Source organism: Ceratotherium simum, chromosome 30, assembly GCF_057802395.1.
Source record: "Ceratotherium simum simum isolate JZ-2026a chromosome 30, ASM5780239v1, whole genome shotgun sequence".
NCBI classification, from domain to species: domain Eukaryota; kingdom Metazoa; phylum Chordata; class Mammalia; order Perissodactyla; family Rhinocerotidae; genus Ceratotherium; species Ceratotherium simum.
The window spans coordinates 8,481,966-8,496,635 of NC_141929.1; the positions used below are offsets into that span (position 1 = coordinate 8,481,966).

A 14,670-nucleotide genomic window follows, 5' to 3' on the forward strand; every position below is an offset into this window, starting at 1 on the left:
TCACGGTGGTTTGAGTCAAATCTCCACAAAGGGCCATGATAGACGCTTGCATTACAGCGAGTTAGAGTACCAAAAAGGAACACTGAGCTTGGAGCATTTGCTGCTTTGATAGTGGCAGAAGCAAGCCTACTCTTTGTCCAAAGGAAGATGTCACCTCTTCCTTCAATGTTGCTAACTGCAAACACAGCCCTGAGAATTGGCCTGGATTAAGCCCAACCAAGGCCTTGCATTCTTAGAATACCCAGGACAAATGTGCAGGGACGCTCAGGGCCCCTGCAGACTGCGTCTCCCAGCATGCTCTAGAGTCAGAGAGCTCTAGGTTTGAAAACTGGCACTGCTCCTGTTAGCTGTGTAGCCCCAGGCAAGTTAGTGAGCCCGTGTGGACCTGTCTCCCCCATTGTACTATTACAACATGGAGGTTATTTGTGACAGCAGGGCTCCACCCTGCCTACAACACAGAGTAACACACCCCCCAAGGAGAACAACTGGCCAGGGGTCCCCTGGGATTCAGGACAGGCCAGGAACAGTCTATTTCAGAACAAGAGGTCTTTTCCTACCACACGGAACGACTGATACTCTCTCTCTGCTTCTATGTATCAAGCAGGATGCAGACCCAGGGTAACAGGGCATATTTTAAAACATGCCCATCATTATTGCTCTAAACAATAACAGCTATCATTACCCGACACACACACACACACACACCATTCCATTTTTTCTTCACAATGATCCTGAGGTGCTGGTGTTAACACCATTGTAGATGGGGAAACTGAGGCCTGGAGAAGTTATTAGCTTGCCCCTGGGGCAGCCAGGGTTTGAACCCAGGTCCCTTTTTCCACCACGCCAGTGGGCAGATCACCAGGAACTGGTCTCATGTGAGCTGCCAGCCCAAGAGGGACCTTGGCAGCTGCAGCTGCTGCCTGCCTAAGCCCCTGATGTTTTATGTGGCTCCTCTGACACTGTGGTCCTCGAACTTTAAAAAGCATCATAATCCCCTGGAGGGCTCATCAAAGCACAGATCCCCAGGCCTCACCCCCAGAGTTTCTGATTCGGGAGATCTAGGGTGGGGCGTGAGAATCTGCATTTCTGACAAGTTTCCAGATGATGCTGATGCTGCCAGTCTGGGGATCACAACTTGAGAACCTCTGCTCTTATGGCCAGGAGACCATGGGTGCCAAGACGTTGCACCATAAGATGGAAGACTGTGACCACTCCCAGGAGCAGCCCCAAGGCCCTGTGGCCCAGGGAGTAGAGCAGAGGCAGAGAGAGAAGTTTAGACAGGAAGCTCTGCCTCCTCCCTGGGATGAGGGGGCAAGGAGCCACTACAGATGGAGATGCCCCTAAACACCCCTCTTCCCACAGAATTCTCCAGTATCTCTTTGACAACACCTGGCTGGACAGCCTGACCAGAGCTGTGTTTGTGGAGTTCACTGTCTACAATGCCAACATCAACCTGTTCTGCATCGTCACTCTGACCCTGGAGACCAGCGCCCTGGGTGGGCAGCCTTGCCTGTGAACATAGCTGCAATGTTCTGGAAGATAAACACTCCTCGCTCTGAGCTAGGGCTCCTGACCCAGCTGGGCCCAGCCGTCCCAGGGCCAGAGCACCAGGGCAAATGGTTGTTTGGGAAACTCGGGGGTGGGTCTTGGCTCTCCCTGGGGACCCAAAGGCAAGGCTTCAGGGCTGCTCCAGCCTTTTTTCCAGCTCCCTTTCTTTTCTCGGGCCTTGTCTCCCAAGTTATCCTAAGGGAACCCAGCTGGGATCTGAAGGCAGCTCATATTTCCCACTCTACTGAGCTGAGTGGGTGGGGGGCTGGCAGTGAGGGGCTAGGGTGGGGGTAACCTGGTAACAGATACCTTCACCTAAAACAATATCTTACAACTTGTACCTCAATCTACAGTGTGAAGGACATGTTATATCATAATCCAACACACATACACAAATATACACAACAGATAAAAGCTTCAAAAATAACATTTCTCTTAACTACATGTGACGTGCTCTGATATTTTGTGCCCCAGTCTAGTTCTTTCTCTCCGTTCCCCCGCTCGCCACTCTCTTTTAACGCTAATCACCATCTATTGAAAACACTGACCTAAGGCCTCTTCAGCTAATAATCAATTTACCTAAAACTCAACCACCTCTTCTGTAAACATGAAACTTTTAAACATTAAATTACATTTTTATAAAATATGTTTGTAATTTTTAAAAAATTTCAGAACTGTGTAAAGTGAAAAGTAAAAGGCCTTCAACTTCCGTAATCATTCCCCACTGTCCAAATTCCTTTCAAATCCTTTTCTGGGGGTTGTTTGCATGTCTTCTGTTCTCCTATTTCTTTCTGTCATCTTTTTGGCTTTTTAAGGACCTCTTAAACAACTTGTCCCAAAACACATCTGATTAAATTATGTATTTCTACAAATGAAAGGTGTGGGGTAGATTTCAGGCCTGGTTGATCAGCAGCCCATTGAAGTCGGCAAGGACTCAGGTTTACAGCTCTCCACACAGCCATTCTTGGGGTTGGCTTTGTCTTTGTAGGCAGTAGCCTTATCAGTTAAACTGGTTTAAAAAATCATTACAATACCAAAAGAAAAACAAAGGAAAAGACACACAAATGGATGAAAGATGATTCAAAAGAAGGTTGAATTTTTGGCATATTGGTCAATAGATGAATTGATCTTCAATGAAGTGTCTTTAGACGAAATGGTTTACATGAGCCAGGTTGGAGTAAACTGATGTCAAGTGGGTGGGTGTGCTTTGGCTGCAGGGGACTGAGCGCACAAATGGCCGACACCAAATGCAGAGTAGGGGTGAGTCTTCCACTGCAGCTTCCTTTGTCCCTTCTGATCTGTCCATCATCTCTGGTGTCCACCATGTGTCCCCGTTCAGTCCCTCAGGTCTGTGGGTCTGAAGGACCTTTATCTTCTCTTCTGCCCCTGGTCAGCCCTCAGAAGGCCTTGACCTTGAGTCATCTCGGTGATGACTTCCGGTCAGAAGCGTGGGCTCTAAGTGGGTGAGTGGCCAGGGGTGAAAGGAATGCACTCTGCTTCCCAGGAACCTTCTTTGCGCATGCAGACCTGCAGAGCCTACGCCTGTACCCCTTCACCGATGGCTGGCATCCCTTCGTAGTGGCGGCAGAGGTCGTCTACCTTCTGTTCCTCCTCTACTACATGACTGTGCAGGTGAGGGGTGGCCTTGTGGCTCCACGGGCAAGGGATGGAGGTGGCGGTGTGTCCTGTCCCCTCTCCCACCCCTCCCCTCTTCCCTGGGGTGGGGCCTGAAGAAGGGAGAGAGAAAGGATCTTACTTGTTTGCCATGGCAACCTTTTGGGGTCCTCCTGCTGGTCCTGAGGGCTGACCTGGCTCGAGACCCAACTTCGGCACCTCTCAGGAACTAAGAACTCGGGAGGTGGTCCTTCCTGGGTGGGGAAGGGAGAGGAGCAAGGCTCCTGTTTCTGCTGAACTGAGACCATCCAAAAATGCCCGAGGTGGGGAGGGGGAGGGGTGGCCATCCTCACAGCTGGCCGTTCTCTGAACTTAGATTGTGGGGGTTCTTAGCACTTTTGTTCTCACCTGTAGCCCTGGGAATTAGGAAGAATCCCCTTTGCCACCTTTACCACCATGTTGCACAATGAAGGTGCAGATGTTGATGATGCCTTGAGGATGCTGGGAACGCACCTGAAGCTCTTTATATGCCCCAGCCCCTCCCCCGACCAAAAATGGAAACCAGATACCTTAAAGGGGCCCATCGCCTGCTCCAACAAGCACTTTAAAGTAAGGATGATACTTTGAGTGCTTACTAGAAGGTAGGCATTGTGCTAAGAACCTTGTGTGGATTTTCTCCCTTAAAAATACCAGGAGAAAGGTCCTATTGGCTCCATTTCACAGAGCAGCAAGCTAAAGCCAGAGATGTGGAGTATTTATCCAAGGTCAGAAGTGAATCCAGAGAGTCTGACGCCTGATCTTGGCACTCAACCCCTACGCCACACCATCAGCCTCATAAACCGGGAGCCCACATGGCCTCTGAGTGTCACCAATTCAAACCCAACAGCCAACAGTTATCAATTAGCAACTTAAGTCCTTGCATTTCTCTAAGAACATCAAAGGAGGCCCATTTACCACCCCCTCCAAGCTTCATTTCTCTCTTCTTTATTGCCCTCACACTCTGCCTCCAGCTGTTTCAGAAACCTTTCTCCAAAACCCTTAAATCTTTCTCAAAATGCTACTTGAGCAGTTTTAAAAATCTCCCTCTCATTCCATCCCTTTAAAATGGAGGCGAACTTAGCCTCTTACCAGCCAAACACCGGTCCTTCCTCTGTAAGAGTGGGTAGGAGGAGGGAAAGGGAACAGACAGCAGAAGATTCTCTTGAGTGGAAGGGAAAAGAAGGGACGGGAGAGAGGCCGAGAACATGCACAGGATAATTTTTTTTGACTTGTGACACCTGTTGGGGAAATGGAATTAAAAACTGTCTCCTGCCAATCCAGAAAACTCTCCACAAAGGTAAGAAAAAAAAGAAAACTACTTTAACAAAATTATTTATTTTTAATTGTGGTAAATGTATATAACATAAAATCTACCATTTTAACCATTTTTAAATGTACAGTTCAGTGGCATTAGGTACATTCACGTTGTTGTGCAACCATCACCACCATCCATCTCCAGAACTTTTCTCCTCTTGCAAAACTGAAATTCTACCTATTCAACAATAACTCCCCACTTCCCCCTAAGAAAACAACTTTTATTATTGAACAAGTGCTAAACCAGATTGTGACGCCCATCCCAGGCAATCCACTAAAGAGATTGCAGAGACAGAAAGAAATCTCACCCTTGCATATCGCCAGACAGATAACCCATCACATACATGTTCTTAAGATAAATGCTAATTAATCCCTAAGAAGACTTACAGCACCATTTGTCCCACTAGTCCGTCCTAAATTCACCTGGTGATTGGGGTGGCCACCTGAGCTTGCTAAATGCCTTTATCAAAAGGAAAAATAAACTTCTATGTTCACAACAGGAAATAGTTTCACAGCTTGGAGCCAGGTGCCTGCTATTTGGCTCCTATCCTCTCAGCGAAACTGGGAAGACAGGGTCGCTATCTTCCTTGATGATTACATTTCAAAGAGATGGCTCCCAGTCCCTGAGAACAACATTCGAGCTGTAAAACTGGCAAGGGGCTTATTTAGCTTTCACATCTCAATGATGGTCTAGTAGTCAAGATCTGATGCTCTTACCACCACAGCCCAGGTTCCTTTCCTGGTCAGGGACCACACCACCCATCCACTGGTTGTCACACTGTGGCGGCTCTGATGCTGAAAGCTATGCTGCCGGTATTTCAGATACCAGTAGGTCCGCCCCTGGTGGTCAGGTTTCAGCAGAGTCTTCCAGACTAAGACAGACCAGGAAGAAGGACCTGGCCACCAACTTCCGAAAAAATTGGCCATGAAGAAGGGTGGAGTTCAGCTCTGCCGTACACAGGATCTTGAGGAGTCAGAATTGATTTGAAGGCACTAACAACAACAAAATACATCTCCAAGGGGCAGAGAAAGAATTCACAATTACAAGTTTTCTAAAGTAAAATGCTTTATGGGGAGGGGGTGTTTTTCCCCATTTTTGGCATCAGAGACAAGTGAATGTTTTTCTTACTAGGTTCTGTATTTACTCTCATACACCCTCACACCTTGCAGCTGGGGTTGTGATGGGAGCAGATGGGGTCTGTGAACAAGGTGGGGCAGAGGCCCCCGGCACTCTATGCATGTGGGGCCAGGGCTCTGAGGAACCTCCAAGGATCCAGTGACCCCCTCCCAGAGGGTCATCCTGGGTGGTACGGGGAGCCACCTTGCGGGGGGAGGAAGGGCACAGTTCTGGCCACAGCTTTTAGCAGAACCTCTGGTCATTTCTCAGGGCAAGCTCATGAGGACGCAGAAGTGGCGCTATTTCCGCAGCAAGTGGAACCTTCTGGAGCTGGCCATCGTCCTGGCAAGCTGGAGCGCCCTGGCGGTGTTTGTGAAGAGGGCCATCCTGGCGGAGCGGGACATCCAGCGCTACCGGAAACACGGGGAGGAGTAAGCGGCTCTGCCTCAGCCCCAGCGCCCACACTGGCCCTGCCTCCTCCCACTCTCGGAGGCCCAGGGGTCACAGGGAGGCTTCTGAAACCCTGTTGACCCTCAGAGGATCAAGGGTCACTCTTTAAAAAATAACTACAGCTACCACTTAGATGCAGGTTTGGGGCCTGAAGCACATACAATTGGAGGGGACTCTTTAAGACAAAAGAGAACATCTTCTGCAAATCTTACCAAAACACAGGCCCACGTGACACCCTGTTAGGGTCACTCCCAGCCTTTCGGGTCTTCGCAAGTATTAGCCCCCAGTCAACCCACGTCTGCTACCGTTGACCAAGTGTCCACTCTGTGTTAGGCAGGATGCACTAACCCATTGGATCCTAACGTGAGAACTGACAGAGGTAAACGTTATCATTACCCCATTTTACAAATAAAGAAATTGAGGCTCAGGGAGGTACTGTGACTTCCCTAAGACCACATAGCTAAAAAGTGGCAGAGGGGGCCGGCCCGTGGCTTAGTGGTTACGTGCGCGTGCTCCGCTACAGGCGGCCCTGGTTCGGATCCCGGGCGCGCACCAACGAACCACTTGTCTGGCCATGCTGAGGCCAGCGTCCCACATACAGCAACTAGAAGGATGTGCACCTATGACGTATAACTATCCACTAGGGCTTTGGGCAGAAAAAGGGAAAAAAAAGGAGGAGGATTGGCAATAGATATTAGCTCAGGGCCGGTCTTCCTCAGCAAAAAGAGGAGGATTGGCATGGATGTTAGCTCAGGGCTGATCTTCCTCACAAAAAAAAAAAGTGGCAGAGAAGTAATTTAAACCTAGCTTGTGTGTCTCCAGGATCCCAGGCCTTACTGTTAACCATTGTGTTTCTTGACTCACTCACTGATTTTCTAGATATAGCCAACATTTATTGAGTTATTGCTGGATGCCATACACTGTCAGAAAAATACCACTTTAAAAGCATTATCTCATCTACTTTAATCTTCCCAAAACTTCTAAGGGATGATATGATATTATCATCTCTTTTTTACTGATGAGGAAATTGAGGCTCAGAGAGGTTAACTTGTCTGTGCAAGGTTACACAGCAAGGAAAGGCAGGAGCTAGAATTTGAACTCTGCACTCCTAACCTCCACTCTAGACTGTCTCATTCATTCAACAAACCCGCATCAAGCTCTTTTTCGTGCCACACTCGTGACAAATATATGACAAAAACTCCACCGTCTCTAGAGGCCCTGTTTCGTAGAAATGTCTCAGTATCAACTGAGTTCTTTGAGTTCAGAAATTATCAGAAGTACTTTTATTTTTATTTAAGCTGATTGTAAACCTTATGCAGAACAGTTATTTTAAAAACTTAAAGCTGTTTTAGCTCTTGAAGGGGTTTGCAAAAGATGACCTGGGGGCCAAATCCAGCCCACCACCTGTTTTTGTAAATAAAGTTTTATTGGAACACTGCCTCACTCGCTCACTCCTTTCCATTTTGTCTGTGGCTGCTTTCCTGCTACAACCATAGAGCTGAGTCATTGGGACAGAAACTGGCCCACAGAGCCTCAAATATGTACCATCCAGCCCTTTACAGAAAAACTCGGTAACTCCTGCTTAGAGGAAGAAGCCTGAGTTCTAGGAAGGACCAATGGTGAGTTTGTTTCAGGTCTACGTGACTGAGATTTCTGACAGCCAGTGTGATTTTTGAACCATTGCTGCCCCCACACTAGCCATGCTTTGTGATTCCTTACAATGATCTAAAACATGTCTGATTCTTTTTTTTTTTTATAATTTTTATTTATTTATTTATTTTTCCCCAAAGCCCCAGTAGATAGTTCTATGTCATAGTTGCACATCCTTCTAGTTGCTGTATGTGGGACACAGCCTCAGCATGGCCGGAGAAGCGGTGCGTCGGTGCGTGCCTGGGATCCGAACCCAGGCCGCCAGCAGCAGAGCGCACTTAACTGCTAAGCCACGGGGTCGGCCCTAAAACATGTCTGATTCTTGACATCCACACAGACAGGTTTCTTGCTTAGATGGGTTAGAAAACAATTTCACAGCAAGAGTTCTCTCTTTTTTTTTATTTTTGGCTGAGGAAAAGTTGCCCTGAGCTAACATCTGTCGCCAATCTTCCTCTTTTTGCTTGAGGAAGATTTGCCCTGAGCTAACATCTGTGCCAATCGTCCTCTATCTTGTATGTGGGTTGCCACCACAGCATGTCTGATGAGTGGTGTAGGTCCGCACCCAGGAACCCATCCTGGGCCACCGAAGTGGAGTGCACCGAACTTAACCACTAGGCCATGGGGCCAGCCCCCAAGAGTTCCCTTTTTACACTGACTGTCAGAAAACATAAAAGAAAATCTGCCACTTTTGATAGAAACCTGAGTATAGTTAAGTTTGGTATTACCTGAAATCCTCAGTTGAAATTGATTAATCAATTAACCAAAATTTTGTGTTTATTTCAGAAACTTGTATATTTTGTTTTCTTGTTGGAATAGATAAGCCATTTTATAGCCAGATCCTGAATTTTAAGAGTACTTTTTAAGATCAAGTGATTTGCTTCACAGTCTTCCTTTAATCTAGTGGTTCTCAGGCCTGGCTCCTCAGCAAGGTCACCCAGGGAGATGCTCAAACCCTGATGCCACATCCCAGACCACATCCCAGACCTACGAACAGGATGTCTGGGTATGGGGCACCTGCACCAGTAGTTTTACTTTTCCCCTGGTTATTCTAACATGCAGCCGAGGTTGAGAATCGTGCTTTAATTAGAGCTAATTGCCATCATAAAGGACGGCTTACGTACTTATTATTTCCACATATATAAGCAATTAAATGGATGAGGGGGGTTCGGTATTTTAAAAGAGGCAGGAAAAAGGAGCTGCAGAAGGAAGCAACCATCCATACCAGCAGCCCCAGTCTGCTCAAAGGGGAGGAAGATTCTGGAAGGCAGGAGATTAGGTAGAAGGATGGCTTTCACTCGGCATTATATACGTATATTAAGTGCTTTTACAAACTTGAGGTCATATAACTTTGTTCTGTAACCTGTCCTTCGTCCATGTCAATAGTATAGGTCTATGCTGTTTTTAATGACACACCAACATTAAGACAGAATTTAAATACAAAGGCATGAGAGGGGAATGAAGGGCAGGGTGGGATGGCGGAAGAACCTGGACTCTGGAATCAGACACACTTGGATTCCAACTTTCATTCTTCCATCACTAGTTATATCACTAACTATGTCACTAGCTGTGTGACCTTGTGCCAACTCTCTATCCTTATCTGTACTATGGAGGTAGCAATGCTTACCTCATCCAGTAGTCTTGAAGGTCAAATGAGACAATGAAATTGAGGTTTGTTAGCTTCTCACTTAGCACAACAACCGTGCTTAGCACTTCCATCCTTCATTCACCATCTTCCTTCAAGTGTAAGAGCAGTGTGGACATACAAGTGTGCAAGAGGATGTGGCATCTAGTGGCCCCCAAACTGGGACGGGAGGCTTATAGAACTCCCTCCCTCTGTCCTTTCTCTTTCTGTGAGGAAGATCAGCCCTGAGCTAACATCCGATGCCAATCCTCCTCTTTTTGCTGAGGAAGACTGGCTAACATCTGTGCCCATCTTCCTCTACTTTATATGGGATGCCGCCACAGCATGGCTTGACAAGGTGTATGTCGGCATGCACCCGGGATCCGAACCTGAGAATCCTGGGCCGCTGCAATGGGGCACGCACTTAGCCGCTGTGCCACCGGGCCGGCCCCCCTCCCTCTATCCTTTTGACCCTGGGAGAATTCCTCCTTTGCCATTCTTCCATAGCTCTGCAGTTTTAACCAAGACTGTTAGGTAATGGCCCCTTGACCACCATCACCATCATCCTCCTTATCATAACTACTGTTTTCACCATCACCATCATTGTCACTGGCATCTCCATCATCAGCATCATCACCATCGTCACTATCATAACCATCATCTGCACCATCACCATCATCGTTACTGTCATCATCATCCCTATCATAACCATCATCCTCACCATCACCATCATCATCACTCTTGTGTCCATCACCATCATCACCTAGCTGGGGGAATTGGGACAGCTCTGTCTCCCAGACCTGTCATGGGAAGTGATGGCCTCTGGGATCATGATAAGTCTAATCCTGCATCCTGGGCTGAACTGAGCCCAGATGAGCTCTAGCTGGGGTGCTCTCTGTCTCTAAGATTCAGTCTCCCCTTTTGGTCCCGCAGGGGCATCAGTTTCAGTGAAACAGCAGCGGCTGATGCTGCCCTTGGCTACATCATTGCCTTCCTGGTACTCCTGTCCACAGTGAAGCTTTGGCATCTGCTCAGGTTGAACCCCAAAATGAACATGATCACATCAGCCCTGCGCCGTGCCTGGGGGGACATTTCGGGCTTTATCATCATCATCTTTATCATGCTCCTGGCTTACTCCATTGCGGTGAGTGTCTCCTTTGGGAAAACCTTCAGGGCAGGTTTCCTTGGAAGCAAAGGCTTCTCGGTGGTGGGGGGTTGGGAGTTAGGGTTAGGAAGACCCTGGGAACCTGAGGGAGATGTTGGATCTTCTGAGTCTGGGGCCTTTTAGCTGGGAGCTCATGAACCCGTCACCCCAAACGGCAAAGGCTGGAGACCTCAGTTGGGCAAGAGCGAGGAGGTATACTTTCTAAGACTGAAAGGGCAACTATCGCCAACAAAGGATTCCTTTCTTCATCCAGCCCTGCCTGGATATGCTGGTTCTCCTGACCTCTCAATTGCTCAGACATGCACAGAGCGCTCCCTCTGTGCTGGGGGGTGCGGAGAAGAATTGGGCAGTCCCTGTCCTTGGGGCAGAGATGGGGAAGTGAGGATGGACACGTCTGCAGGCCATGTCAATGCTTGATGCCCTACACAGGAGGCCATGAACTTAGTAGGGCCAAAACCATTTCATTCCGCCCTTTAAGACTGAGAGCATTTTGACAATCACATCTCTTTTGTGACAAAAAAAATTTTTGAACTAACAACTCTTTTTTATTAGCAAGTAATGTGAGAAACAAAGACCCTCTGCCACATCCTGATCTCCATCTAAATATGCCCCCCATCCTCTACAAGTCCATGATTCCCACTGTAACCCTGGCTCCCACTCCTCTGTGACCCTTCACCCCATCCTGACCCACTCCCACCCCAACCCCTTTCCCAGTTCTCACCCTGGCCCCATCTAGTCTCTCGCCTTCCACCATCCCCCTGATCTCCACACCACCTGGTAGTCCATCTTATCCACTCCCCACCAACTCTCTCCCCATTCCTGATCCTTCTTTCCCTGTCTCTATCACCTCAACCCTGACCCCTCCACTCCATCCCAGACCCCACTCCATCTTCCTCTCTCACCCTCAGAAATGGGGTGAGGTACACAGATGGAGGGATGGATAGTATATGCTGAGAAGTTGGAGTCTGGTTTTGTCAAAAGTACCCCGCCTGACCCTTTAATTCATGTGGATTTATTCAGTCCTCTGTCTATAGTGCATAGATCGCAGGGACATTGTAGTGTCCTCTGGGACCAGAAGTCACCAACTCAGAGCCAAGGGAGTGCTGGGCCTCCCTCTGACACAACAGCCCCGGCGAAATCTTTGTGGGGGGTGCTATGGTGAGGGGAGAAATACGGTGGGGGGAAGGCCCTGCTTGGGCAGAAGATCTCTGTCGTCCATCCAACCCAACTTCCCCAGAGAGCCAGTTTCATTACTGAGTCTTAGAGCAGCCATCTGGGTGAACGCAGCAGGGGCCTAGTGGGTGGTGCCTGAGCCCCAGAAGTGCACAGGCATCACATACAGAATTGGGTGTGTGCACGCACCCTCTGCATGACCCTGTGGGTACAGGCAGCCTTGCCAGGCCAAGGATGTGGCTGACCTGGACCACCAACTCTACTGTCAAACAACAAGCTTTGGGGGGTTGCACGGTTTCCTTCCCTGTTCATGAGGACTCTTTCCGCTAACAGTTGAACTTAATATTTGGTTGGAAGCTCCGTTCCTACAAAACCCTCTTTGATGCAGCAGAAACGATGATCAGCCTTCAGCTAGGAATCTTCAACTACGAGGAGGTGATGGGGTGGGGTGGGAAGACATGGACATGGCCATTTACACTAAGCCTTTATGAAAATTAGAAAAAGCACCCCCCTCAAATGCGTCCCCAGTGGATGTCACCCCTTGGGTCCAAGGCCTGGCAAGCACAGGGCAACTCCGGACAAATAAAAAGGTCCCCCTTTCTCCAGGCAGACGGCCCCATGCTAGGGCCCACAGCTTGCCCTGGGGACCCCTGCTTACAGAAGAACATCAGGCACTGGTTACTCAGGGAGGTCTGTGCTGGGGGGCCTCCAGGAGGGAATGCACCTGCCCTAGCCAGAAATAGTGTCCATATTTGCAAATGGCAGCAGTGGGGAGCAGGGGTGCTGCCCTTTCCCTCTCCCTGCAGCTCTTGAGAGCACTGCCCACACTCTCAGCCCCCTGGCAGAAGGGGACCTTCCTGGCTCCAGGCTCCGCCTAGCTCCGGGACCAGTTTCCCTCTGAGGGTGCCTAGCTAGGGAGGGGGCCACTAGGACATGGGGCCCCCGGGGATGACTCTGGCTTTCTTCCTTACAGGTCCTGGACTACAGCCCAGTGCTCGGCTCCTTCCTAATTGGGTCCTGCATCATTTTCATGACATTTGTGGTGCTGAATCTATTTATCTCTGTCATCCTGGTGGCCTTCAATGAGGAGCAAGAATACTATCAGGTGAGTCCCTTTGGCCTGTTCTTCAACAGTCATTGACCTTGAACTAGGAAGAGGCTGGCTGAGCAGCTTTAGACATTAGGGAGACTTGAGAACCCATTGTAGCTCAAGCCCTTATTTCATGGGAGGGGAAACTGAGGCCCAGAAGGAGGAAATTACTTCCCCAAGATCACAAGCAAACGAAGGGCAGACTAGAGTCGGGTCTCCTGATTCCCAGCGTGGGACTGTGTTCATTACACCAGTGATTCTCAGCCCTGACTGCACACTAAAATCACCAGTTGGCTTTTAGAAACGACTGCTGCTGGACCTGAGACCAATAAAAACAGAACCCCTGGGTGAATGATCCAAGCATTGGTATTTTTGAAATCAGCGACCCACATACAAAATAGAGGAAGACTGACACAGATGTTAGCTCAGGGCAAATCTTCCTCAGCACACACACACATACACACACACAAAAGTGATTAAAGAAAACAATTTAGGTAATGTAAATAAACTTTAGCACTTCATAAAGTGGACAGTCTACATTCAGAAAACTGAAAAATGGGGTAGAAGGCAGGAAGCTTTTATAATAGAATAAAGAACAGGGAAGAGAAAAACAGAAAATATCTGATTGGCTGGGGTCACAGAGTCAACTTTGGGGTGAGAAGGAAAAAAGTATAGAGCCCAGAATTGGCTTGGTGTTTGAGGACTGACCGGATATACTGCATTTCTCATTTACAGGGACACAAAAGTTATCTAAGTTTCAGTTTGCCGACATGGCACCCTGAGCTGGAGTGGCTCCATCTTGGGCCTAGAAATTTATTTCAACAAGTCATATGGTAACTTTGGTTTAAATTTTGAGAAACCATCAAACTGTTTTCCAAAGCAGCTGCACCATTTCACGTTCCCAGCAGCAATGCATGGGAGTCTTTGTACATAAATTCCTAACAGCCCCTGTTGGGGGTGGTGGAGGGCATTCTGGCATTCTCATCAGAGGGGAAGAAGGAACCCTCTGGGGATAAAGGCGGGAGCACACACCCTTGGGATTCTCAGAAGGCAGTGAATCCTGAAACAAAAGCAACTCTAAACAGTGAAGTGACTTTGGCAGGACCAAACTGGACCATAGAACCATTGTTTCCCCTTAGAAAGAAAAGCCCCAAAGAGGATGGTTCTATATATGTCGCCTGGTTCTTTCTCCCTCTGCAGCAGTCGGAGGAAGGAGAGATCGTTGATTTGCTGCTGATGAAAATACTCAGTTTCCTGGGCATTAAATGTAAAAGACGGGAGCTTGGAAGTAGCAGTGAGCAGCCGGAGTTGCTGTCAGAGTCCCGGCCGCCTCAACCTGCACCAGCTGTGCCCCAGGTTTAAGCTGTTCATCCACAACGGTCATCTGTAGAGGAGGGGAAGGCCAGAACCCCTGCCTACACTTATCAGTGATGCTATAACCTCTCCAGGTCTGTGTTTTCCTGTGTCCATAGAAGAGTTACCAAGCCTGGCAAGTAAAAAACATAAGAAAAATACATACATGGACACATACATACAATTGCCACTACCGTCACAGACTGTTTGTTCAAATGTATTTCCTCCTAGAAATAAAACAAATACTCCCTGGAATTCGGGGGAAAAAAAATCTCCTCTACAGACTAATTATTTCGTCTTCTTGGTCGTTCAGGGGTTGCCTTTGAATGATTCTAGTTCGGGGTTTCTCAAACTGTGTCCAAGAGATGCTAATGGGCATCATATTAGTTTGCTAGGGCTGCTGGAACAAAGTACCATAAGCTGTATAGCTTAAAACAACAGACATTTAGACATTTATTGTCTCATAGTTCTGGAGGACAGAAGTCTAAAATTAAGGTGTCAACAGGGCCATGCTCCCTTGGAACGCTTTCCAGAGG

General features: G+C 48.2%; 1 protein-coding gene across 1 annotated transcript in view; it reads left to right on the top strand.

Moving 5' to 3' along the window:
• The window catches only part of LOC101398972 (polycystin-1-like protein 2), a 100,164-nt gene extending 85,738 nt beyond the window's left edge, over nt 1-14,426 (top strand). The window contains 7 exon segments of the mRNA XM_087419886.1: nt 1,363-1,496; nt 3,053-3,180; nt 5,903-6,063; nt 10,287-10,497; nt 12,025-12,126; nt 12,665-12,796; nt 13,982-14,426. Coding sequence (XP_087276012.1) covers nt 1,363-1,496; nt 3,053-3,180; nt 5,903-6,063; nt 10,287-10,497; nt 12,025-12,126; nt 12,665-12,796; nt 13,982-14,143 — 1,030 coding nt within the window. The 3' untranslated portion in view covers nt 14,144-14,426.
• The last annotated feature ends 244 nt before the right edge of the window (nt 14,427-14,670 follow it).